At 69.9% G+C, this 25,704-nt stretch overlaps 1 protein-coding gene across 1 annotated transcript in view; it reads left to right on the top strand.

Annotated features, from left to right (window-relative positions):
• Positions 1-934: 934 nt before the first annotated feature.
• DNMT3A (DNA methyltransferase 3 alpha) overlaps positions 935-25,704 on the top strand; it is a 48,710-nt gene continuing 23,940 nt past the window's right edge. Inside the window, exons 1-6 of the mRNA XM_044421111.1 lie at positions 935-1,141; positions 7,114-7,218; positions 13,574-13,832; positions 17,829-17,875; positions 18,494-18,640; positions 22,852-22,884. Of these exons, the coding sequence (XP_044277046.1) occupies positions 1,073-1,141; positions 7,114-7,218; positions 13,574-13,832; positions 17,829-17,875; positions 18,494-18,640; positions 22,852-22,884 (660 nt within the window). The 5' untranslated portion in view covers positions 935-1,072. The remainder of the gene's footprint in view (positions 1,142-7,113; positions 7,219-13,573; positions 13,833-17,828; positions 17,876-18,493; positions 18,641-22,851; positions 22,885-25,704) is intronic.

The following is a 25,704-nucleotide window of genomic DNA, read 5'->3' as shown; positions in this document are numbered from 1 at the left end:
GCCTGGCGGCAGGTTTCGGCCCACCCGGCAGCGCTTCTGCCTGGTTCGCGTGTCGCTCGCACTCCGTTCCTGTTTGAGAGGACGTCCTGGGTTCAGTCGGTGGCAAGCGGCAGCGCGAACTGACCGCTCCAGACGGGGCTGTTGCTCGGGCGGGCCGGGCCGCGGCAGGCCTGGGGACACCCCGCCGGCCAGCGGTGGGAGCCCAGAGCCGATGCAGCGGCTCCTGTCCCCGGGGGCTGATGGGGGCCGGAGCCACTGCCCCGGCGCAGCCCGGCAGCCCAGAATCGCCAGCCAGAATCCTTGGGCTGCAGTGCCTGTGAGCTGGGCCTCCGGGCCCGGGGAAGCCGGGGGCTGGACTCCCAGGCGCAGTATCTTGTGCGGGCTTCGGAAGGGGTCGGGCAGGGCTCTGTCTGTGCAGTTGGCCAGGAAGGAGGCGGGGCCGGCAGAGCCCCGTGGCACCGGCGTGGGTCCTTCTCTGCTGGCGCCGTGGCTGGTGGCCGGCAGAGGTCAGCCCTTCCCCCCAGGCCCCTTCAGCCGGTGGAGCAGCAGCCCCGACATGCCTGGGGGGCTGTGCGTCGCAGGGGCGGGCCAGGTGGGGCCCCCTGGGGGTCCCATCTTCTCAGCCCCCCTGTGGCTGCAGCATGGGCCGGGAGCCTCGGGAGGGCCGATGCTTTGGGGGGCGCTGCGTGCTGGGTGCCCCCTTGGGTCTGGGTGGCTGCCTCCAGGAGGGGAGAGAGGGGCGGGGGGGTCTCCGGCTGCCGCTGGGCTCAGGCACGGCCGGCACGGCCCAGTCAAGGCTGCCGCTCGTTAATGATTGCCTGCCGCGGGTGGGGAAAGGCCTCGGAGGCCCCGGGCGTGGCAGTGGCGTGGGCCTCGCCCGCCTCCATCTCTCTCTCCTCCCGTTGCAGGTGGCGGGGGGGCCAGGACGGCGCCATCGGCAGAGAGGCCCGGATTGCCAGCCCAGGCGGCTCCCCGCGTCCGCCTATGTGCTGCGGGTGCCGGTCGGAGCCTCGCGTGACTTAAGCCGCGGAGGCCACGCTTAGCAGCCGCTGCCCGCCCTGCTTTTGCCGCGATGCCGTCCAACAGGCCCGTGGACGCCGGCAGCCCCGCCGCAGACCGGGAGGCAGCCGACGGTCGCAAGGTAAGGAGGCTCGCTGGGCCGGCCTCTCCGTCAGGCGGCAGCGGTGCTGCGGCGAGCGCATGCGGTTGTCCCACCTGCGCGAGGCGTGCCGTGTGTCCGTCCGGTGCCCCTGCGGCGTCCATCGGGCCAGGTTTGGCGGGCGGCCCTCTGCCGCGATCCATGGCCATGCCCGGGACCGAGCCGGGGGTCTGCAAGGCACAGCGGGCGGGAGGGGCTCTGGGTGCCGGGGACCGGCCGGCCCACGGTGGGCACTTCCCATGTGCTCTGGCTCCCCTGCCTGAAGCGGGCTTGGCCCAGGCGCGTCCAGCCCGCTTGCCTGCTCCGCAGGGGGGAGTGTCACCCGCCACCCTGGCGTTCGCCGCGGCACCGGGCGCGAGGCTGTCCCGCCCTTGCCGGAGCTCCCGGGAGGGTGCCAGTCGGCCAGGTTGGCTGCTGCCCCCCCCCCCCCCGGCAGAGGTGCTCCACTGGAGGGGCTGGAGGGCTGCTTTGCTGCCGCTGCAGAGACGGGCGTGGGGCGCAGGCTGCTTGTGCAAGTTGTGGGTGTGGTGTGTATGCGCGGACCTTGGGTGTGGGCCGCTGGGCCCGGCCGAGGCAAGAGCAGTGGCTGGGGGGGAGCAGGAGTGGCGGCTCGGAGACAGGCCGCTGCCCTGGCGTGGGAGCCGCGCCAGGCGCAGCGATCTCCAAGCCCCCCCCCCCCCCCCCCCCCCCGGATGGGGCTGAAGCAGAGAAAAGGGGTCTGGAGAAACCGCGACTCTTGGCCCAGAAGTGGCAACCGCATGGCGGGTCGACGTATCGGATGTGGATAAAACGTGGCTTCAACTTGCGAAGTAGAAACTGCAGTTTATAAAACAGTATAAACCGTCTATACAGAGCTATGCAGCAGCAAAGAGGTGCAGTTACAACCCAGTTCGCCTCCAAAGAATTTCAGGAGCCACCAAAGGGCTTCCACCAACATGCGAATAGCAAGCGGAAGGGGAGACAGGCAGTGGGGCCGCTGAATAAGGAGGAAGGGGATCCCGTGACTGACATGAGGGAACAGGCACAGGTGCTAAGTGACTATTTTGCCCCTGTGTTCTCCCCAAAGCAGGATGGGGGAGATCCGCATAGGAGATTGGATGAGGCCGGGGACTTAGGGGCACAGATTAGAGTCACCCCCCTTTAAGTCGAGGGGCTCCTCAGGGCATTGGACATTACAAAGGCGCCAGGCCCTGACGGGTTGCACCCGAGAGGACTTGGAGAGTTGGCAGGGGTTCTCTCACGCCCGCTGGCCTCCATTTTTGAGGCCTCATGGAGAATGGGTGAAGTTCCAGAGGACTGGAGGGTGGCATCAGTGGTCCCAATTTTCAAAAAGGGTAGTAGAAGGGACATGGGGAATTATAGACCAGTTAGCCTTGCGTCAATTGTAGGAAAAACAATGGAAAGGCTCATAAATAGAGAGAGATCTAGTGATGCTAGATAGGGAAGGGAGGCTGGCAGCCACACAACACGGCTTCCGCAAAAACAGGTCCTGCCAGACAAACCTTGTGGAATTCTATGACAAGGTTTCAAGGTGGCTAGAGGGCGGGGATGCAGTGGATGATGGTTTACCTGGATTTCAGCAAAGCCTTTGACAAAGTGCCCCATGATATCCTGGTGGAGAAACTGAGGAGTTTTGGGATACGCCAAAGCACTGTCCGGTGGATTAGGGCATGGTTGACTGACCGAAAGCAGAAGGTAGCCATTAGCGGGGAATCGTCGGGATGGCAGCCAGTGACAAGCGGGGTCCCCCAGGGCTCTGTCCTGGGGCCGATCCTGTTTAATCTTTTCATTAACGACACGGAAGAAGGGGTGAACATTCTGCTGATCAAATTCGCAGACGACACTAAAACTGGAGCAGTGGCCACGACTGAGGAGCAGGTACTCCAGATCCAAAAGGATCTGGACAGACTGTGGAAGTGGGCAGGAGACAACAGGATGGCGTTCAGTGTGGGTAAGTGCAAGGTCTCACACTTGGGGCACAGGAATAGCTGTCATAAGTACAGGATAGGGGAGAAGTGGCTGAGGAGTTTCCTGCAGCGCCGTCGTGGAAACTGCTCCCAAGACCCGAGACGGGCAGCAGAGGCAGAACTCCCGGCTTTGGATACTGTGCCATTTATTCACTCAATTTATTTACTACCCTCACGGCCGCACCCCTGAGCCAAAAGGCTCCCCGGGCAGCTTCCGTGGTATGATGAGGTTGCCCACCCTGGCTCCATTTTCATGCTAGCCTGATCTGAGAGAGTGGCATGCGATTTGCTCCTTGGCTCCTTGTACCCCCGTGATACATTTCGCCGTGCGCCTGGTGTGGAGGGGACAGTCTGTATCGTCGTGCAGTAAGCAGTGGGTTAGCCAGGCCGGGTCCTCCAGCCCCTGCCAGGCCTTCCGGCTCCGTCCCGCACGGCTCCTCGGCCCCGGCTGTGTCCTTCCCCTGCATCGCCCGGCGTTCCCCACAGTCACGTGTGTGGTTCTGTTCCGCCGCGGCTCTCGCTGGGCCGTCGATGCGCCTCCCAAGAAGAGTCCGGCGGCTGGCTGGCGTGTGCAGCCACCGGGCTGTGCCGGTCAAGCGGCTCTGTGGCCGGGAATCCCGCTCGTGGCCAGCGCCTCCTGTGCCGGGAGCCTCCGGCCGGCGTTCCAAGCGCCTGGGGAAAGGCGCAGCACGGCGGGCCGGTCTGAGCCCCTGGCGGCCCTGGGGCAAGCATGGTGCTGGCTGCTGGGGGGGTCTTTGCCGGGCTCCCCGACAGGCTGACTGGTCTCGGCGCTTCACCAGAACCTGCTGTGGGTCACGCAGCGGAAGCCCAGGTGGCGAGGGGCTGCGCGGGGCCTGGGCGAGGGGGGGCCTCCCGGGGGCATCGGCGGCACAGACCCGGGCTTGCGTTGGGCAGCCAGGCCCGGCCCCGGGCAGAGCGGGGGGCTGCCCTCCCTGAGAGGCGGGAGGGAGGGCCGTGGCCAGCGCTTCAGCGCTTGGTGGACGGGGTGCCGGCCCCTCCTGGTCTTCCGCCTCGGTGCTCAAAGCTTTGCCTAAACAAGACACTGAAACGCCTCATCCAGAAAGACGGAATCGTGCGGTGCGTGTTGGTGGCGGCAGTCTGCCTGGGGAGCTGCCTTGCGTGAAGGAAAGTGGGCCGGGGAGGGCCCTTCGCCCTCCCTGGGCATCGTGCGCCCTCGCATTGGTGCCCCCACTGCTCCCCACGCGCCTGTGTCGGCCTCCCGCCGCGCAGCTGCGTCGGCCCGCGGACGGATCTTGCGAGTGCCGCGCCACACGGCCCTTCTGAGCGCCTCTCGGGTGAAAAAGACGGCCACGCCGAAACTGGTTGCAGACCTTGGGCCGGGCAGGGCTGGGTTTGGGGCAGCCTGTCGGCCTTCCGCTTCGCTGGGAGGCCGGCCGTGATCGGACGGGCTCCTCTTGCTGCGTCCCCGCTCGACCCGGCTCTCCCGCAGCCCCTCTGAACGCAAGGAGCCGCCTCGCAGCAGCGTGTTCCTCCCGGTCCTTCCGTCCCTGCTCCTTCCCGGCCAGCGTCTCCCACCCTGGCACGAAATGGGCGGCCACGGATGCGTGGGACTGTTCCCGCCTCCCGCCAGCCTGCCCTGCTGTCAGCGTATGCGCCATGCACAAGCGATGCAAGGGACGTGCGTGCGGAGTCTCTCCTGACCTGGGCAGCCCCGGGCCAGAGGCTCTGAAAGCAATGGGGAGGGGGGGCGAGCGAGCTACGAGAGAAAGGGGGGTTGTGCCGCCAGTGTCTCCCACCCACCATCAGAGGGCCCCCTTCCCCCTCTGAGGCCCCCTTTCCCGACGTCTCCTGGCACAGGGCTTCCTTCCTTCTCCAGCAGAGCGGGGAGGGGGGTTCGGGCCCGGGTCCCAAGCCCGCCGTCGTGAGCAGAGCGCAGTCCACGGCCCTGTGTTTGGGGTGCGGACGGCCCGTTGCCCTCGTGGGCTGCACCCGGACACTCACTGTCCCACAGCGGAGTGGTCGTGCTGCGCAGGGGCCGGACCTTGGCCCGTCCTGGCGTGCGAGGCGCGTGGCGTGGCTGAAAGGCCCCCCGACCTGGGCCGAAAGTCCTGGCTAGGCGTGTGGGACGGGGGCTCTCGTGGCTGCTCTTGGGAAGGGCTGCCGCAGGCTGGCTGGCTCCCGCTGTGGGGACCCTGGAGCGGCTCCCGCGCCACCAGCCCCTTCCAAGCAGAGGTAGCTAGCGGCTTCCCGGCTTCTGTGCAGTTTGCCTCGCCTTCCGCCAAGGATCCAGAGGCGGGCACGTGAGCCCGTGTTTTGCCTCACAACGGGCTCAGCCGAGAGCCAGCCCCCGGCAGGTGCCACGGGGGCCCCAGCCCTGGCTCCCCTGCCCCAGCTCCCCTGCACGCCCCACTGCACGCCCCACCCAACGGGCTGAGCATCTGGGGGGGGTGTCGGGCGGCCCCGGACGAGTGGTGTGGGCAGGCTGGGTGGCTGTTGGGAGCAGCCGCCCTGCCTTCCCTGCAGGGCTGGCCCGCTGCCCGTCTGTGGTCGGAGAGCCCAGCGCGGCACTGAAGGACGTGAGCGCCTGCCATGCTGCGGCCACCGTGTGGCACTGCTTGCCCCCGTCTGGCGTCCCTGCTGGGAAGGGCGATGCCGCCTGCCTGGCCGGGTGGCCTTGCTAGCGAGGGCCTCTGTTCCAGCCGCCGGTTCCTCGGGGCTCCTCTTTGCCGAACCGTTCGCTCAGGTGTGTGGCTCCTGGCCAGCCAGGCCTCACTCCTCGTGCGCCAAGCAAACCGGCACGTGCAGGGATCCGAGTGCAAGTTCTCGGGAGAGCCTGGCAGGCAATTTCGCCGGCTGCTGGCAGCTGATTTTTGTACTAGCGTGACCGAGCAGCCCACTTCGCTCCGTGGCCGCGTTGCCTCCTGTCAGCGGAGAGGCTGCCCTCTTTCCTCGAGCGAGCTGGCACATTTCGCAGCCCCTTGCTTGAAAATCATGTGCCGCAGCCCCTGGAATGCAATTCACCCGAAGGGGAGTTTTCCCAAACACCCGCAGCACATCTTCTGTGCCTCCGCTGGATCCTCACAGCTCCGCTCAAGGGCTTCCGGGGGGGGGGGGGGGGACCCACACGGAAGGGCACCGGCCATCAAGCGCAGCAAAATGCTTTGGCAGAATGATCCACGGCCGCTCCGAGAGGCCCCAGTAAGTTCTCCCAAGGGCCAAAGAAGGAGCAGGGCCAAAGAAACCCATTTTTTACTGCTGCCTGTAAGTTCAGCGAGTGGGTGCCATTGCCAGGGCGGGTGGCCATGGAGGGTCCGGGTGGCCCTCTGTCAGCACCTGTGTAAGCTCAGGATGACCTGCCCGAGTGGCTTCAAGCTAGGCCTCCCTGAGCTGGGCCTTCTGGATGGGTCGGACTGCCACTCCCATCATCCCCAAGCCAGCAGAAGGCCCAGGTTGGGGGCACTGCCCGGGCAGTGGCCAGGGTGCCCCGGGCAGGCTGCTCGGCATCTGCTCTGAAGCCACCCGAGGCTTGGTGACCCCCACCGCTGTTCTGAAGGGCACCCGTGGCCCCCAGGGACGGGGGCTGCAGCCGATGACGGCTCCCCCAGGAGACCCCTGCCAGGAGTCCTCCGGCCGGCTTCCAAGGTGGCCCACAGCAGAGGGGTGACGGGAGGCGGCCACCGCAACGGCCGTGAGCCAGGGAAAGGAGGGTCTGGAGGGCGCTGCTTGGGGGTGCGGCAGGGGCATCAGGCCCCCTGCTGGTCCCTGCAGCGGGGGCTAGTGAGGCCCTCGCCTCTGCAGCAAGGCATTCGGTGTGCTCTCCCACGGACAGCAGAGCGGGCCCCTTGCAGGCCCCTCGCAGCGGGCGGCCCCGTGAGGGCCAGGGGGGCTCGTGCGCCTCCCAGAGGCCCCCTGCCCCGCCGGGGCTGGTGTGGGGGGTCTCTGCGCATGCCTAGCCCCTCACGTGCACGCGCAGCTGACCTGGGCCGCTCTTTCCCCGCACGGCAGGGCGAAGACGACCTCGATGAGAATCGCAACAAGGACGACAAGCCAGATCCAGGGATACCCACGCGGAAAGCCGGGCGGCCCGGCCGGAAGCGCAAGCAGCTTGCGGTGAGTGGGTGCCGGCGGAGCAGCCGTGGGCAGCAGGGGGTGGGCGGCAGCGCCTGGCTCTGGGGCAGGAACGGGGGAGGGCGGCTGGTTCCCCTGCGGGGTTCCTTGGGACGCTGTGCTGCACAGACCAAAGCAAACGGGTGTTTGGCGGGTGATGCAGCAATCTGGAACTCTGGGCTTCCCGTCTTTGCATATGTGCGGGGGCTGAAACCAAGGTGCTAGTCCCTTTGGCCAGCTAGAGCAGCTTGAGAACAGCTGGAGAAGGTTTGGCGGAGAAGTGACTCCCGGTGACTGGGACTTGGAGTGTCACGGGGGGGGGGGGGCTGGCCACCCCCAGTTTGTGCTTTGCCCTGCTTTTCCCTCTCGGTTCCTCCTCCAGATCTGCCCTGCTTTGAAAACTCTGCCTTGGAGCCAGAACAAATAGTGCAAAGTCGAACCCCAGCGCCCCCTGCTCCGTCCGCACAACCGTCCGGCTGGCAGGGCTCCTGCCCGTACTTGTGGCGAGCGAGGCGCTTGGCTGTTGGTGTGCAGACGTGCCCCCTCCCCGCCCCCTCCCCTAAATCTTCATCAGGGTGGCAGGAATTGCTGCAGGCGGAATTGGATGGGGGCCTCCTTGGGGGGGGTGCGGGAGGGGACTCTGCAGTGCATGTGGACAGGTCTGCCCCCCCCCCCGAGGAGGCGCCGTGCAGACCCCGCTGGAGGGGCCGGCTGCCGCGAGGCGGTGCCCGCTGTGTCCGGCCGCGGGGCAGCCCTGCCTTCCCCCTTCTCCGGGCCCTCGGCAACCCCACCCGTGGGGAAGCCGAGGCGGGGCGAGGCACCGAGCGAGCCCGCGGCCGCGTCTGGACCCGGGACGGCTGTGGCCAGGCCAGCAGAGGCCAGGCCCGGGCCCCCACAGCAGCTAGTGAGGCGGGGAGGGGGGGCACTGCTCCATTCTGCCCTGGGGCAACGGGGAGATGAGCTCGGCGGCCCACTCGGCACGTTCCCCCCACGAGTGGGGCGGCCAGGCCACAGGGGAGCAAAGGGCCCCCGTGACTCGCACGTGGATCGCCAGGGGCGGTGAACGGTGTTCCTGCCAGAGCAGAGGAGGGAACGCTCCCCGACTTCCCAGCTGGACCCTCTGCATGCCGCCGAACCCCTCCGCCGCGCTCCGAGGGCCCTTTCGCCCCGGTGGGGCTGCTCTCTGGGGCGCCCTTCCGGAGGCGAAGGCCCTCCGAGCTGTGGAAGGCTTGGCCGCCGGTGCCACGCACCCTGATCCCGCCAGGAACGGCACGGGCTTCTTTCCCGGCAGCTGCTTGGCCCTGTGGGCCGTGGGAACGGCGCGCCCTCCAGCCGGGGCTCCGGGTGGCTGCCACCTCGCGGCCGCTCTGCTCTGCCCCGCCACGCCACGCACAGCTGCAGCCGGGCCTCTGGCACCACGGCCCGGCCCGGCCCAGGCAGGGAGGGAGGCAGGCTGGCCGGCCGGCGGCCACAGCCCAGGTGCCTGGGGAGGGGCGGCGGCTGCATGCGGCCGGCTGCCCCTGTGGCCGGACTGTGCCGGGCCGGCAGACTGCGGTGCCCGCGGCAGGGAGGGGAGGGAGCTGCGTGGAAGCCCGCCGTCCTGTGGCCTCTCCAGGGTCCCGAGGGGCCAGGCACGGGCAGGCAGCCCTTGCTTCAGGCCCCCTGGGGCAGCCGGGGTGGGCCTTCCCTGCCCCGGGAAGGCGGGCGACCGCAAAGGGGTGCCTCGCTCAGGCGCTGGGGCCGAGCACTCGGCCCCCTGCAGCTCCTGCATCGAAAGAGAGGCGCTTGGGTGCGGGAGCCCCTCTCCTTGCATGAGGCCCGGTGGGGAGGGGACGAGCGTCAGTGCTGCGTCAAGGCCCGGAGGGTCCGGCCCTGCCGCCTCCGTGCGGGGCGAGGACTCGGGCGGCCCTTGCCGCCGGGCCGGCTCTGCCACCGGGCGATCGGGGGCCGCGAGGGGCTGCTCACGTCCGCTGCCACCCAAGCATCTCCTGCCCGGCCTCAGCAGGCGGGCAGATGGCCGGTCGCGGGACGAAAGCGCCCGTGGACGGGCACGTCGGAAGGCTTCGTCCCTCCCGGTGGTGCTGCCAGTGCCCCGAAGGGGGGCAGGAACCCGCGGGGGGGGCGAGGCGAGAGGTGGCTGTGGGTGGGAGAGGAATTAAATAAACCAGTGAAAGGAAGGCATCACTAGAATTCATCGGCCATGTCGGCAGCGGCTGGGATCGGGATTTACATCGTGCGGCATATGCTGGCGGCTTCCCCGTGAACGTGTGTTTGCCGTCCTCCCTCGCACAGCTGCTGTGGAAAGGCAGGCGCCACGCCAGGCATAATTAGGCGAGGCGCTGAAAACACGCCCCCCTCACACCCTGTTGGCCCCCCCGCACGGAGAGTCTCGCGGGCCGGGCCGAGCCGAGCCGAGCCGTGCCGAGCCGTGCACCTGGGAAAGGGCGCTGGGGGCCCGGGAAAGCGCAGTGCAGAGGGGGGCGCTGGAAGTGGCGGCGGGGCCAGAGCAGCTTCCCCAGAGGGGCAGCCGGCACTGTTTGGCTTAGAGAAAGGGCGAGGACGGGGAGCCGTGATGGAGGCGAACGGAATGGCGCCCAGGGTGGAGAAAGCGGGGAGCGGGCATTTTCTGCCTCTCTTGGGAGCAGAGCCTGGGGGGCAGCCCTGGAGCTGACGGGCGGGAGACTCAGGAGAGGCCCCCCCCCAGGGGAGGGCCTGGGGAGGGGGAGGGGGCCCGGCCCCCCTGGCGTGGAGGCAGCGCCCATCTGCTTGGCACGGCCCGTCCTCCCTCTGGGCCTCTGCCCCCTCCCCCCACGTGGCAGGCTGAGCGTGGCCAGGCCCCCTGTGCCTTTGGGGGGGCTGTCAGCAGGCAGCCCCAGCTCTGCCACGGGAGTCCGGCACAGCTGGGGTGTGAGGCCGGCGCAGCCGCCTGCGAGCGTGAGGGCTCCCCCCGCCTGGCACGGGTGCTCCTCCCGCTCGGCCTGGCGTGGCTTCTCCCCCTCCTCCTCCTCGGCCGGCACGGCCAGGCGGGCAGCCTGCGTGGCGCTCGATCCGGGGGCCACGCGAGCCCCCGTGCCCTCCGTCCGCCACCGTGCCCCGAGTGGGGCAGGCCCGGCTGGGGCCGCCCGTGCCCCCGAGGCCGCTCCCCGCCCCGCCCCGCCTTCGGAGCCGCCCGCGAGGGGCTAGCGTGGCACCGGCCCCACGTGGGCTCCCGGGGAGGAGGGGCCGGGGCCGTGGGGCGGCGAGGTGCGCGGCACACGTGTGTCGCTTTCGCTTTTGGAGGAAGTCCCTCCGCGGGGGGGCCGCTTCTCCACAGAGCCGGCAGGAAACCCCCTTCGCTCGGAGCCGGCGCGGAGGCCGGGACGGAGGGAGGCGCTTGGCCGCAGCAGGGTGAGACGGGGGGCCGGGGAGGCCTGCCGCCGGGGGGCTCGGCAGCGGAGTGTGCGAGGGGCCCCCGGAAGCGCTGTGGGATGCGGCGTCACACCGGCCTGCGGCACACGCGGCCCCTTCCCTGCCCCGTGTGGCCGGACGGGCCGGGGGGCCGCCCCAGGGCTGTGGGTGCGCGGGGGGGGGGGCGCAGGGAGGGCTGCGTGCTGCTCGAGGCGGTTGGGTCAGCAGAGGCCCCTCCAGCGCTGCTTGCCCGGCCTTCATGTCTGCAGCTGCCCCCGGGCCTGACCTCTGCCCCCACCCCCGGGGCAGGTGGCTCTGTGCTCCTAAAAGCTTGAGGGCACCGGGCGGGCGGGGGCTGCGCAAGCACGTGCCCTCCCCTCGCCAGTCCGGCAGACCTGAGGCGTGTTGCCCGCCCTGGGGGGGGCAGCTCTCGGGGGGGGTGCCTACGCCATCTGGGCCACCTGAGCTCCTCAGAGCTGGCCCAGGTGCCACGGGAGCTTCTGCCCCTGCCAGGCCCCATCGCCCACCTGCGTGCTTTCCGGGGATTCCCGCAGAGGGCAGCCGGGGCAGTTGCTGTGCCCCCCGGCCAGGCGGGTCCAGGGGCCGAGGGGGAGGCCGTCTTCCAGGCCCCCCCCCCGCTGCAGAGGGAGGGGCTCCTCTGGCCCGCCCAGCACGGGGCTGTGTGGTCCGCCCGAGCCCCTTTCCCCCTGCCCTGCCCTGCCCTGCCCTGCCCTGCCCTGCCCTGCCCTGCCCACGAATCGCGGGGCACAAAGCTGCTCCACTGGCTGGCCTGGAGGGGCGGCTCTTGCCAGCCGCCTGGCACCCTCCTGCCCCAGAGCCCCTGGCCCCGTTTGGGCGCCCCGGCGTCCCTCCGCCTCCTTCCCGCTGCTCCGGGCCGGCCTCTCCCCGCGCCTGGCCTTGGCCTTGGCTGCCCGGCAACGGAGGGTCCACGCTCCCCCCGCCTCTTCTACCCCCCCCCGCACTGCCCCAGGCAGGAAGATGAGGCAACCACCGGGCTGGCCCTGGAGCACTGGAAGGGGAGGCGAGGTGCCCAGCCGCCCGGAGGAGCTTACAGCTGGGGCTGATGGGAGTGGGGATGCTGCCAAAGCCACTCTGGCGGGGCTCCATGGTATTGCGCTGCGGGGGGGCGGCTGCCCAGTCGCCAGGTGGCCCAATTTGGGGCCCGTCTGCGGGCTGCCCCACACAGGTGCTCGGGGGATGGCTTGCCCCGCTGCCGGCATCGGGCAGGAGGCCCTGTCCCGGGTTCCCAGTGGCTGAGAGCCCCGAGGAGCAGCCCCCAGGGGAGCCCCAAGGCTCGCCGGTGCAGCCCCCCTTTTGCCCAGACACGGGGGCAGGGGCCCCCCTCCCCACCCCTTCTGCCGATCCCTGGCCTCCCAAGGCTGCCCCGGCCCATTCTCCAATCTTTCCAGCCGCCTGGCAGGGCAGGCCAGAGGGCACGTGGCTGGGCCCGCATCGCCCGAGGCTTTTGGCCGGCCGCACGGGGGCTCGGGCTCAGCTCCCCTCTCGTCTGCTCACAAGGAGAGCCTCTTGTGGGGCCTGAGCGGTGCTGGGCGCGGTGTGGAGCGTGGCCCCGAGCATGGCTGGCCCCCTGCCCAAGCCGGTTCTGTCGCCCGCTGCTTCTGCCCCTTTCCCAGGCGGCCTGCTGGCCCCGAGTGGGACCGGAGTGGCCCCGGCAGCTCGCTCACTCGCTCGCTCTCCACGGCCCCGGCTTCAAACAGGCCTGTTTTCCCGGGCACTGCTGGGAGGTCCCTCCGGTGGTGTGTTCGGCGGCTGCGGGGGGGTCTGCTTCACCTCAGGGTGATGGCTGGATGCTGCGATAGGGCTTGCTTACGGTCCCTGGGGCCAGCTAGGCGGGCGAGGGGCAGCCCAGAGGATGCTGAAGCCAAGAACCCCCCGCTGGTGGCAGGAGAGCCCCGCTGTCTCTCTCACACTCACACTCACCCCCCCCACACACACACACACGTGTGGGCCAGCCACCGCCTTCCACGCACAGCTCTGGGCCTGGCCGGGGCCGCCCCTGCAGGGCACCCTTGGCCGGCACGCTAGGCCCGGGCGCTCCCAGAGAGGCCGGCCGGCCGGTGTGGGCCGCGTGCGCAGCCCCCATGGGTGCCGGGGCGCCGAATGGGCCTGTCCTCAGCAGGACGTGGCCACAGTTCAAAGGGAAGCCGATTTAGGAACAGGATGCAAACCCTCCGCTGGAGGAGGCGCCCCAAGGACAGTGCTCGGCCTCACGTCCTTTTCCTGTCTCGCTCCGGCAGTGCCCAGCTGGGGGGGCAGCGTGGCCCCCAGGGCCGGTGAGGCATTGCTGTGCTTCCCCTCCTCTGCCCCACAGCCTCTCCCCTGCCCCACTGGCCCAGCAGCGCCACGCTCCAGCTTGATTCTCCTTCCGGTACAGATTCTGGGCTCTGTTTCCCGGAAAGGGGCTTAAAAGGGAGATACGCATTCATCCAGTTGTTCATTATGTTTCTATCCTGCCGTTTTCCCCAGAGCAGCCTTCCTTGCGCGCCACATCTTACCCTCACAACAACCTCCCTGGGAGGTAGGCAGGGTGGGGAGCCTGTGACGGGCCCAGTGCCGCCCGGCGTGCTCCGTGGCTGCGTGGGGCCTGGGCTCCCCCCCGGCTGCAGGGTCTCTCCCCGCGCACTTGCCCTGTCGCTGTGCCGGCACCCAAACCCGGGCAGCCGTGCCAGAGGATCAGGCAGCCCCCCAAGCCTTCAGACGAGCCGGGCGGCCTGCATCCGCACAGCTGGCAAGCTGCAACCGGCCGGCCGGCTCTGGCCCCTCTGGAAGGTGGCCGGCACAGCTGCCCAGTGCCTCTGGCTCCCTTCCGGCCTGCCTGCCCCCCACGCCCCTCGGCCCGTGCCTCTGCCTCGCCCGGATGACTTTCCCCGTCTCTGGGGCTGCCTGGATCCGTCGACGGGCTCTCACCCCCCCTCTGGCCCCTCTGCAGGTGGAGAGCGGCGAGGCCCCCAAAGACACCGCCTCAGCACCGAAGTGCCCCCAGCCCGCCCACAGCGCCAGCCCCGCCGAGCCGGTGCCCAACGGCGACGCGGACATGGGCAGCCCCGAGAACAGCAGCACAGCGGACGGGAAGGGCCGGCAGCGTGGCGAGAGCGAGCCCGGCGGCCTCCTGGAGGGGGCAAGGGGGCGGGCCCTGGAGAACGGGCGCTGCCCCCCCAAGGACAGCCCGGACCCCCCTGCGAGCGAAGGTGAGCTCCGTGGCAGGGCCGGTCGGGCCGGGGGAGCTGGCGCGGCTGAGGCCGGGTGCCCCGGCGAGTCCCAGGCGTGCCGCGTGGGGGGCCCCAAGGGTGCTGGGTCAGGGTGCGGGGGGTCGGGCGCCGGAGGGACGAGATCCGCTTCGGCGCTGCAGCATGGCAGGTGCCGGGCCGGGCCGGGCCGGGCTGGCGGGCGTCCCTGGGCCTCCGACGGCCCCCGCCTCTCTCGATCCAGCCGTCCCATCACTAGGCCTCCCGGCAGCCGGAGCGACTCTCAGAGCTGGGGCTCGGGGCGGACACCACGCCGCACGCTCCTCCCAGACGGGGCGCTGGGGGACGCAGAGCCTGGTCCGCTGGCTCTGAGCAGCGCAGGGGGGCAGCACGGGGCCCGGGGCCTGAGGAGCCGCTGCCGTGCCCCGGGGTGGCGCCCGTGTGTGGCAGTGGCTGACCGGCTCTGGCTCTCGGGGCACCCGGAGGTTCGGGGGTTCAGCCACGGCTGCTCCCGCTGGATCCTGCAGCCATCTCTGGGCCTCCCCCTGAAAGGGCTGCGGGAGTGTTCTGCCCGGCCCCACATGTCTCCCGGGGCGGCCTGCCTGGGGCAGAGCTCTGTGGGCTGAGGGACCCGTGCGGGTCCTGGCCTGCCGCGTGGACTGGGCCGCCACGGGTCCTCCGGGGCTGCTCGAGAGTGGGCGACACTGGGAAGCGTGTGCGGAGACCTCTGCTGGCACCGTGCCCCCCGCCTCGCCAGGGTGGGGGTCCTGTCCGTGCCGGCGCTGGCGGAGGTCGTCCATGAGAGCTTCAGGTGCCCCAGGGGGCTTGCAGTGGGCGGAGGTGTTTAGGGGCCAGCCCACTCCTCACTTGGGGGCCTGGAGGCTGGGGCCACACGCAGGCACCTTGCCCCAGGCCCCGTGGCTCTGGCGCTGCCCCTGCCAGCTCCCTTTTGGCGAGGGCCAGGCCCGGGACCCGGGGGAGAGAAGTCACAAGCTGGCCCGCACGAGACCCCGGTGGCTGGGCGAGGGGGGCTGCCCCAGCCAGCGAGCGGCTGGCCGGGGAGGCGGGGGCTGGCTTCGTCCACGGGGGCCTTCCTGGGCCCCGTGCCGGCCGGCTGGGGGCGCTGCCCGCTGCTGAGTGGGGCCGGTGCGGGAGGAAGGCCCGTGGGTCGATGCTCCCTGCTCCCCGCCACGGCCTCCAGCGCAAGCACGTGGGCAAGAAGCCGCAGCACCTGCCCCGGGGCGGGGGGGCTCTTCCCATGGGGAGGCAGGAGCGCCCTGTGGCCGGCCGGTCCCGGCGCCTTGCCAAGCGGCTGGGCCCTCCCCCCGCCGGGCGCCCCCTCCCCTGCTCCTCCTGGGTGGGGCTTGGAGGAATCCTGCCCTGCCCAGGAATCCGGGGGGGGGGGAGGCGAGGAGAGGGGAGGGAAAGGCCGGCCCGGCCCTGTTCCCAGGGAGCTTCGGTTTCCTGTTGGCAGGGCGCCCGCGAGGGGAGGGTCCGTCTCGGGGGCTGCTGCCGTGCTGGGGCCGGTCCTTGGGAAGGGGCCAAGGCTCTGCCAGAAGGAAATTCCGAAAGCCGGAGGGGGGCGGGCGGCCGGCCGGGCGGGCGGCATGGCCCCGGGGAGCCTGGCTCCGGGAGAGGAGGCTCAGCAGCAGGGGAAGGGGCCTGTTCGGGGGGGGGCGCCTGCCGGAGAGGGAGGGGGAGGCACGTGGGTGCTTTCCAGGGATCCGACCGTGTGGGGCGGAGGGCAGCAGGGCCGGTGGGCCCACAGAAAGGGGGCGAGCAGCTGCCCCACGGGGAAGTTGAGGCGCGCGGAGGGAGCAGGGGGCAGTGTGCGGGGTCGTCTTTGGTGGCGCTTCGTGAAGGAGATGGGGCAGCATCCCGCGGCCTTGGGCCTCTCGCCCCCTTACCTGCAGCTGTGGGCTGCCTTGCCGTGGCCCTGCTCGGTCTGGGCGCCTGGGCTGTCCTGCGGGGGCCGCCAGTGGCCGGGGGCGGGCAAGGCGCTTCCGTGGCAGCGTCCAAGGGCCGGGGGCCAAGAATGGCTCTGGCCAGCAGGCGGGGTCTGCAGCCCCCCCACAGCCTCTCCCACTGATTTCGATGGGCTCTTGCCCCATGCGAGCGGCCGGGACCCGAGGCGTCCACACCGGCTTCCCGGCCGGCTTCTCCCCCCCTCGCCTCCTTCACGGAGCCGCAGCCGTGGGCAGGGCCGGGCTCTGTCTGTGCGGGGGGCCGGCACGGGGGGCGTCAGCTGGTCTCTGCCGCCCCTGCCACACCTGTCCGGGCAGCCTGCACATCCTCTCCCGTGGCAAGCCCCCTCCAGCTCCGGGGCCCCCGGGGGGCGCTCCCGGGCTCCGCTGCCCTGCCCTGCCCAAAGATGGTGCGTCATGCTCTTTTGTGCCGAGATGCGCGCTCTGTGGACCTGTGGGGGGCACGGGGGGGAGCAGGGGCGCCTGAGTCGGCTTGCCGCTTGTGCTTGGAGGTGCGGAGTGGCCGCCCCCCCCCCGCTCCCCAGCCTCCCTGGCGTGTCCCCTCTCTGGCACTGTGCAGGGGGTGGGCCTGGAATGGGGCCTGGCGCACAGGTGGAAGTGCAGCGGGGGGGGGGGGAGCGAGGCAGGGCAGCCCCTGGCCCTCCCGCCAGCCCTGCCCCGGTCAGCTCCAGCCCCGATTTGCATCATGTGCGACCCCCGTGGTCAGTCACACCATCGCCGCTGCCGAGCCCCTTCTCTGGCTGCTGGGACCTGTCCAGGCACGATCGGGGGGGGGGGGGCAGTGGCTTTGTGGGCTCCCTGTCCAGTTTGGCTCTGGAGTCCCCGATGGAGCATGTGCTTCCACCCCCGCTTGGGAGCTGATGGAGGTCTGGCGCGGCTGGGGAGGGGCCCTTGCAGCTGTCATGGGGGTGCTCCCCTCGGAGGTGTGGGGACCTCCCTGCTGCCTCCGTGAGGACCGCCAGGCACGCCGGTCCAGGCCTCAGGGCACCGGGCAGAGGCCCCTCCTCTCCCCTCCTGGAAGGGCGGCTGAGTTGGGCGGGGGCGGAGGGCTCGGCGGCCCCCGCTGTGTGCCTGCCCCGCTGTGGGCGCCCTCCGAGTCCGTCGTGCGTGCCGTCGGAGCGTCCCGCTTGTCCGCGCTCCTGCGAGCGGCCCCGGAAGCTGCTGCTGGCGGGGGGGGGGCAGACAGTTAGACAAGGAGCTCAACTACCCCTCCCACGGGGCGGGGGCAGGAACAGGTCCTGTGCAAGCGGCCAGAGGGAGAGCCACCGACCCGCCTTGCAGGCCCTGCCCCAGGGGAGCCGGTGGAGGCCCCTCCCGGCCTGCAGCTCTCCTCGGCCCTCCTGGCTTGCAGGGCAGTCCCTGCGGGGGAAGGGGGTGCCTGGGACCCAGGCCGGCCCGAAGCGAGTGGCCACCCCAGGGGCTCCTGCCGTGCCCGGGCTGGAGGAGGAAGGGGCGGTTCGGCGATGCGGAGGCTGCTCACCCCCCCCCCCCCGGGGCGCAGGCTGGACCCGGAGCAGGCAGCCCTCCTGTTCCCCTGCCTGGGAGCCTCGCCGCACGGACCTGGGCAGGATATGTGCTCTGGGCGCCACCGGGTCCTCCTGCCTCCACCGTGCGGTTCGGAACCCGGCTGCCCCAGAGCCTTCGAAAGGCAGATTCGGCTCAGCTCGGCCCGCTGGACGCCCGGTCTTGCTGCTGCCGGGCGTGTGGGACAGGCGGCCGGCGGAGGCCAGTGAGCGGCTTGCCTCCCCCGCCGTTCCAGAATACCCTTGGCCATGGGGAATGGCGGCGCATGGCGGCGCAGCACTCCCTGAGGGGGCTAGGAAGGCCCCCGCTTCGCTTTCTCTGTTGAAGAAATGGAAAGGCTGCTTCTGTGCGGTGCCCACGGGCCGCTCGGGTGGGAAAGCCCCGCTGGCTGGATGCCTCTTCCAGCTGCTGGCGCTGCGCTGGGCGGGCGGGACGCGGCCTGGCCGAAGACGCCTTGGCCCCCAGCACTCACCCTCCCCCCTCTCCCCAGGCAAAGAAGAGAAGGAGGAGAACCACTTCGGATCCCTGAACTTGGAGGCAAGTGCCTGGCAGATCTGCAGGGGGTGGGTTGGGGGAGCCGCAAAAGCCCCCGGAGCCCCCCGGGCCGCCCTCAGCTTCGACCGCGGGGACCGGGAGCCTTCGCCGCTTGTTGCCACCCGCTGCCTGGCCGATCGGAGCAGGGTGGGTGGGCCGGCCCCACAGCCCCACGTGCCCGGCCGGCCAGTGCCCCCCCCCGCCATCCTGGAGGGAGTTGGGGCACGAACGGCCGTCCTCGTGGGCCGGGCCCGGGCCGAGCGTCGGGTCGAGGCATCTGTGGCCGGGTCCCTGCGGGCGGCTCGCTCTCCCGAGGCCTCGGCCACCCGCCCCCCAGGGCGGCGCCTGGAGCCGGACGGGAGCTGCGCGCCCAGCGCCGGTGGGAGGGGACCGGGCTTCCCTGTCTGCGAAGCCGAAGCCGCTGGGCAGCGGCCAGAGCCCCATGAGCTGCGCCGGTTCCTCAGGCGTGCCGCCGCCCCGGCCCCCGGGGGCGAGTGGGTGTGGGCAGCCCGGCGGCTCGGGCCGTGCCGCTGCTCCCCGCGTGGCTGCGGGGCAGCGCGCCCCCGCTGGCTCCTCCGCAGCCCCTCACGCCCCTCTCTCTCCCATGCTCTGCCCACACAGGGGTCGCGGGGCCGCCTGCGCGGGGGCCGAGGCTGCGAGCCGAGCCTGCGTCCCCGGCCGATGCCACGGCTGACGTTCCAGGCCGGGGACCCGTACTACATCAGCAAGAGGAAGCGCGACGAGTGGCTGGCCCGATGGAAGAGGGAGGTGAGGCAGCGCCCGGCCCCGCGGGAGGGGGGGACGTGGCCAGCGAGTCCCCGGAGCCAGCGCCTGCCCAGCCCTCCCTGGCCTCCCCTCGGGAGAGGGCTGCCATCGCTGTCACTGCCCTCCGCTGGGGCGCGCGTGCATGCGCCAGTCGCCGTGGCGTGCCACCGAGAGGGGCCCTGCCCTGCCCACGCCCTGGCGCCCAGGGGACCGGGTGCTGGCCCTCTGTGGCCGCGACCTGCCGAGGGTCCTCTCCGAGCCCCGGGCCTCCCGTGGCAGGCAGTGGGGACTCCGGACCAAACTGGGGGGAGAACCCCCACAGCCGGGCCTCCCGAAAGGAGGGCCCGGGACTCTCCCCAGGGCCAGCGCTGGCTGCCCATCGGTCATGCCGAAGGTCCCTTCGCTGCCCTGGCGGTGCCTCCTGTGGCGCAGCCTGGAAGCCCGGCCTGGCACCGCTTTCCAGCCCGGAAGGGCCTCTGCTGCGTTGGCTCTGCCCAGGGGCCTGCCAGGAGGTGAGTGTGTGGCGGAGGGTTGCGCACTGGGGGTACCGAGGGGTGGAGAGGTGGTCTGGGGGTCCTGACCCACCCCAGCCAGGCCTGCTCTGGAGCGTAAGAGGGGAGCAGTCCAGCCCTCAAAATGAGGCCCCTGCCCAGGCCACGAGAGGAAGCCAGAGAGCCGGAGAGCGCTCTCTGTGCCCCGGGCCTTTGCCAGAGACGCTGTGCGAGAGCAGAACCGGACATGAGTGTAGAAGCACTGCCGCCGACTAGCGTCCACTTCCGTTACATCTGGAGGCAAGTTTCTAGCCCTTGAGGTGGCAGGGACTGACTTGTGGGCGCATGGATCCAGGCCTGCCAAAATCTCAGGAGGATTTCTGGTGCTTGGTGAGGCATCCGGCACAATAGCAGAAGGAATCGCGGAACGGGAGTGAATACGTGCAGATTGTCATCGCGGTGCGGCGCTTGCAAGGACCTGTTTCTTGCCGCGGAACTGGGCCGCTGTCGACGTCCCCCGCCAGCCGCGCTTCGGCGGGCTGGGGTGGGCACCGCAAAGTGGGCATCTGTATCGCTGCATTACTTGGGCTGCTCGGAGCGGGAGCAGCGTGCGCAGGGTTTTCGGCCCTGGGTGTCCCGCTCGCTGGCGCTCATCCTGGGGTCCTGCCTTTTCCCCACAAGGACCTGCAGTGTCCCCCACCCACCCGTCACACACCTGTCAGGCCGCCGGCTCGCGCGCTCGCTGGCAATGAGAGTCCTTCTCCCCGGCAGCCTGAGGAGGGCATCCCTCCATCCCCCTGTCGCACCCCAGCTCTGCGCCCTCTCTCTTGGGTACCCCCTTTCTCCCACCCGCCCGGAATCCCCTTCCCCACGGCAGCCCCAGAAGCGAAGGAAAGCCTTCCCAAGCAAGTGCTGCCGAGGGTGACCCGGGGGGGTCTGCCATGCCCCCGCCAGGAGGCCGTGGCTTACCGCTGCGCTGCGTGTGCTCTCTTGCTCCCTCGCAGACGGGGGACGGGGTCTTTCCACACCCCAGGGTGCTGCTTGGCCTTGGAAGTGGCTGGGGGACCTTGGCTCAGGCAGGAGCCCCCACACCCCAGAGGAGTGGCGCGACCCAAGGGGCTTGTGTGGCGCCCTGGCTGCAGCTGCTCGAGCTGCGGGGAGGATGCGGCAGGAAGTGTGTGCTTCTGAGAGAGGAAGTGCTCGGGTGGTGGCGGAGCCCCTGCAGCCCCGGCTGCCCCGCGTCCCTCTGAGCCCCCCCCCCAAAGTATGCTGCTGTTTCGGAAACTGCTCCTGCGGGAGGTTCGCCCTGAGGGGTTTGTGGTTCCCTACTGAAGCCCCTGAGCGCGGCTTCTACCCCGTGGGCTGGACCTGGGCTAAGATGCCTTCCGCCACAGTTTGCGTCCGAGTGTGGACCCGTGGGCCCTCCCTGTGAGCCAAGCTCCCCTTCGCTTCCTTCCCGGGCATCACCCACCGTCCCTCGCTCTTCTCGGGCTTGGTTCTGGCAAAGTCTGCTGTTCGCCGTTGTCTGGGCAGGAGCCGCACCCTTGCGGCGCTGAGACCGGGGCTTCCCGGACGAGGCCCCTCCTGGCAGCACGGGGCTCCCTTTGGGCCACTGTCGCAGACCTCCTGTCCGCCCCCTGCGGCGCCGGCATTCTGCCCTGCCTTCCTCTGGCCGTGTGCCTTTCTCCGTACTCACCGCCGGCACGAGCGCATCCCCGGACATGTGTGGCACGCGCACCATCCGCTGGTGCCGGGTCAAAGCAGGGCGCCCAGAGCGAGTGCCGGTGCGGGGAGGTGGGATGGACACGCACGGTTCGGGAGGCGCAGAGCCCGGGAGTGATGGGCGTCCCGGCCAGGCCTGTACTGCCGCGTGAGCCTCCGGATCCCGCCTGCCGGCCCCTTCCCGCGCAACACACTTGGGCTCCCCAAGAGCTCCGCTGGAGCTGCCACTCGCTCGCCAAAGCGACCGCGGCATTTCTGGCATGAAGCTGCGAGGAGGTGGGGGGCCTGGCCAGCCTCTCGCCTCACAGCGGAGTCCGTCACATGCCCCCCCTCCTCCCAGCATGCCCTGGGGTGCCCCAAAGCGGCTGCAGGGCATGCCGGGGCCGGAGGGCATTCCGCAGGCTGTTGGCGATTGCTGGACCAGACTGTGGGGCGAATTCCGGCCTGGAGCTGGCAGCCGCGTCCCGAGCTCACCTGCGGCAGGTGCCCATGGCTACCTCTGCCGGGCGGACGGCGGTGAGCGATCGCGTCCATCCTGCCCCGCAGGGCTTCTGCGCTCGGGTTTAGCGTGGAGCTGCCCCGCTTGCTAGACGGGGCTTCCGTGATGTGGCCGTCCGGTCCGTGCCAGCCTGCTTTCCCGGAGGTGCTTCCGCCTTTTCCTCGCCTCAGGGAGTCCGGCATCCTCCGTCCGGACGAGGGGGGAGCGCAGGTGCCCCTCTTCCGCCTGTGCTGGGCGGGGGACAGGCTGTAATCTAACAGGAACGGACTCTCTTCCAACCCGCGGCGCACGTCTCTGGGAACCCTTGACTCGGGCTTAAAAACGTGATCTTTAACCCTCACTAAAACTCTTGCCAGCCGCGTTGCCCCTTCCTGCAGCTCGGTCCGTCTGCGATGGAGGTGGGCCGTGGGGCTGGGACTGTGCTGCGCCTGCAGATGACGCTGCGACCTCTGAAGCGACCTCTGAGTCATGGCCAACAAGTCTAAAGTGGCTTAACCTCATTTGCGATCACTCCTTTATTTCTTATTGTGGATACTATGGTAACACCATTAACACAAAAACACCAGTATAACTTGTAGGATTATACCCATATTTTCGGGAAAGAAGGGAGGTTAAGGGAATGCTGTCAGGCTCCGATGCCAATTGTTGCGCGAGGACAATGACGTGCGTTTTGGTCACCAGTATTGTGCAGGCCAAAGAGAAGAGGCCGGTGAACTCCGGGAAGGCCACCTGCAGATCACGACGGCTGGTGTGTCGGCCACGCCTGTTCCTGGCACGGGCGCTTGGCCACGCTGGTCCGTGTGCCGGCCGCTGCGAGGGTCGGCCAGCCTGGAGCCCGGTGCATGGCCCGGGAGGCCCTCACCGGCTCCGGGCCCCCAGCCGTGCCGGCTCCGGGCCAGGCGACGCAGGAACAGCTGCCCGCAAGACCCTCCCCGCGTGGGCCCGCTGGGCCGGCGATCTCCGGGGAGGCCTGGCTGTGGGTGCCGCTTCTGCAGAGGCCACCTGGCAGCCACAGCACGGGGCCTTCCCCGTGGGGCCCAGGAACAACCCGCTCCTGCGCCCGGCACCGACCTCCTTGCGTGTTGCCCTCGCTTCAGCAGCTCTGTCTGAGTCACTGTTCCCCACTGGCACTGGACCCGGAGGCCGTGGCGCTCGCGGCGCTGCACCGTCCCGCAATGTGTGGTGGACCCTTTGGGGGTTCGGAAATGGAAAGCGGCACGTAAATACCCTAAAACGAGTGGAAGTGGCCCCCCGCGGAGCGTCGCCGGAGCGCCTTTCCGTGCCCCCCGGACCCACCAGAAAGGCACGGCCGCCCTGGGAGGGTCCCCGCTGCCCCGGCGGAGCCTGCAGCCTGCACGGGCCTGCTGGCGGCGATGCCCGGGGGAGGCCGTGCCACCCGCCCCGCCCCGCCGCGCCCGGGACCGGCGGCGGACGGCGCCTGCGGAGCGCGTCCCCGGCTCACGTGTGCTAACTGCCTCCTCTCCTTTGCCTCTCTCCCACAGGCCGATAACCCAGCGGCCGCTCGGCTGGACAAGGTTCGTGGCGCACCTTTGGGGTTTTCGGGGGGCGGCTTGTCTCTCATGTGGCCTTCATGCCAGGCTTTGCGCTGGGCGTGTGGATGCTCGCGCACGCGACACACATCCACACCCTCCCATGTTTGTGCTGCTGCCGTGGGGTCGTGCCCGCTCTCACACCCCCCAGGCACGTGGGCGGGCGAGGCCATCGCTGTGCTTTGCTGCTATGATGTGGGCTTGGAGCCGTGGGGCGACCGTCGCTGCCGGCCCCCGACTGGGCGTGCATGACCCTTCCGGGACTAGCCCCCTCCCCCTCTGTGTCACGCACACACGCACGCACGCACGCGCCCTCCCCGGCCCCCCCTGCCCCTCCCCCAAGGCGGTGTTCTGGCGCCCATCGGGTGCCCTTCCCGCTCTGCCAGTGCCGGCAATTTGGGGGTGGGGGCAAACGGTTTCCCATATTTTGCAGGATGACGTGGGAAAAGGGCGGAGGGTGCGCCGTCATGTAGTGGATTTCAAAGCTGCTTCTCAGGCTTCAGCACATCAAAACGTGCCCCGCAGTAGCCCAAATAGGTGGAACTCTGAGGGGGCCGTGCAGGGAGCCACGGAGGGGGCACTCGTGGACTGGCCCTCCAGCCTGGAAGGGGAGGTCCAGCTCCGGTGACTTCACAAACCTATGCCCGCTTGCATCAGGGAGAATTATCTAGGCCATCCTGAGGACTAGAAGCTTCATTGTATTCATTTTTAGAGGTATTTTAATCAGAAGAGGCAATGTTGCAGCCGTTTGGCCTAGATTCAGCCGGGCTCTTCTCCCCGTAACTGTTACCCGGAGCCCAGAATGGGCGAGCTGGCGTGCCTGAGCAGCTGATGCATTTGCCGCGAGGTCCCTTCCGTCCCGGGAATCCCCGCGTCGGGCAGCCAGCAGGGAGGTGACCACGTTCTTCTGGGGGGCACGAGCCCCAGCACGCTTTGCGCCCCGGCCTGGTGGGAGGGAGAGGAATCTTGGCAGCAACTCCCCATTTGCATGCTCCGCCAGCCGAGGGGAGCGTGGTGCCCGGGGGGGAGAGCCCCCGGCCGCTGGGCCACACGGCGCTAAGCGCAGCCCCGCAGTGCCCAGTAGTGACCTGACCGGTTGCAGCCGCCAGATGGAAAACGAGATCCCCGTGAAAAGAGTGAAAGGGTTGGGCTGGACGCCGTTCAGCGCATGGCAGGGCGAGGGGTCGGTCAGTGGACGCGCCTGCGCTCCCGGGGAAACGGCCTGCCGGGCAGCGGGGCTCCGGGGGGCTGGACGGACCCCCGTGAGTGCACAGCCGGGCCCCTCGGGTGTCAGGGAACCGTCCCCTGGCCGCGAGGGAAGCAGAACCCGAGAAGGGTAGCGCTGGAAGGGGCCGGGAGGCCGCTGGGTCCAACGGCCTGCGTTGCAGGGCAGCAAGCGGCTCCGGGCCATGCGGGGGCTGCCCGGTCCTTCCGGAACGTCTCCGGTGGGGGGGGGCAGTGCATGCAGGCCCGCCTTGGGAGCGCTTCAGGCCCGCCTTGGGAGCAGACCGGGCTGCTGGCTGAGCGGAACGTCACCCAGAGGCCCCTTGTGGCCCAGCTCTGCGGGGGGGGGGGGGAGCACACGGGGGACTGTGGCCCCCTCGCCAAATCCCAGACTTTATTTGATTCTGGGATCCGGAGGGAGGGAATATTCCGTATTTCAGAATTGGAAGACAGCAGCCCTGTTGCCGTGTGTGAGGCCCTCGGAAATGCTCCTTCACAGAGGCCTCCTAATTTCTGAATGCTTTTGAATGGATTGATGAATCAATTAAATTGGACTGATAAATCGGTAGAAGTCAGAAAGTCTATCGATTGGTTACGAAATGGAATAGCACAGAAATCCATGAATAGTTGGTAGCCAGGCCTCCCCAAACGCCTCTGTAGTTTGAGTTCGGTAAACTCAGCAAGAAAAGGCGCAGGGGCTGCCGCCTAGCATGTGCTTTAGAAACATGGAAACGGGGTGAGCCAGAAGGGGCCTCCTGGGCCATCTAGTCTGACCCCAGTTCCAGCCGGCTCCGCTCACGACACGCCGGCCACGTGCACCCCCTGCCTTGCTCTGGCGCTTGGTGTGGCGCTTCGGTGGCTTCACCGCCGTCCGGCCTGGGCGGCTGCTGCAGCAAGACCCACACGGCGAGTGGGGCCGCTTCCCTGCCTGTGCCCCCCCGTGCAGAAGTGGCCACCGGAGCCCACGCCTTGGCGTCGTGCGCCACTCGCCTGCAGCCCAGATGCGCCTCGTCGCAACAGGCCCCGTCTGGAAGGGAGCAGGGCGTGCCGGGGCCGCATGGCGCAGAGGGGGCTGCGGCGTCCCAGCGGGAGAAGGGAGCCCAGGGGGATGCCGGCGTGGCAGAGGGGTGGGGCGCGAGGCGGAGGCAGGGGCCGGGAGCCGCCGGATGGAGTGGCGAGCCTTCCTGGGCGGGCGGTGGGGTGCCTCGGGCCCGCAGTTCTGGGGCTCTGCACCGCCCCCTGCCCCCCGGCAGCCTGTGCTCCTTGAACCGGTGGAGGCGCAGGCTGGGGTGGGGCGGAGTGAGCAGAGGAGCTGCTTGGGCCGGCCTGGGGGGGCAGGCTGCGTCAGACCCTCGAGGGGCCAGTGCTGCGGGGTGGCAGGAAGATCTAGTTGCCCAGTGGTGCTTTGTCTAGCTGCCCCCCCACCCCCGCCCACCCCCTTCTCTTTTACTCCCCAAGGCCAGTGCCCCCCTTGCCAGGTCGCTGACCCAGCCGGTAGAGCCAGGGGGAGGCCGGTGCCAGAGGGGCAGCAAGCAAGCAGCATGCTGGGCACCTATGGGCAGGCCTCCCTTGCCCCCCGTG

Source organism: Varanus komodoensis, unplaced genomic scaffold (assembly GCF_004798865.1).
Source record: "Varanus komodoensis strain SLA01 unplaced genomic scaffold, ASM479886v1 scaffold114, whole genome shotgun sequence".
Classification (NCBI taxonomy): domain Eukaryota; kingdom Metazoa; phylum Chordata; class Lepidosauria; order Squamata; family Varanidae; genus Varanus; species Varanus komodoensis.
The sequence above is the reverse complement of the archived record's forward strand: the minus strand, read 5'-3'. Positions and strand labels throughout refer to the sequence as shown.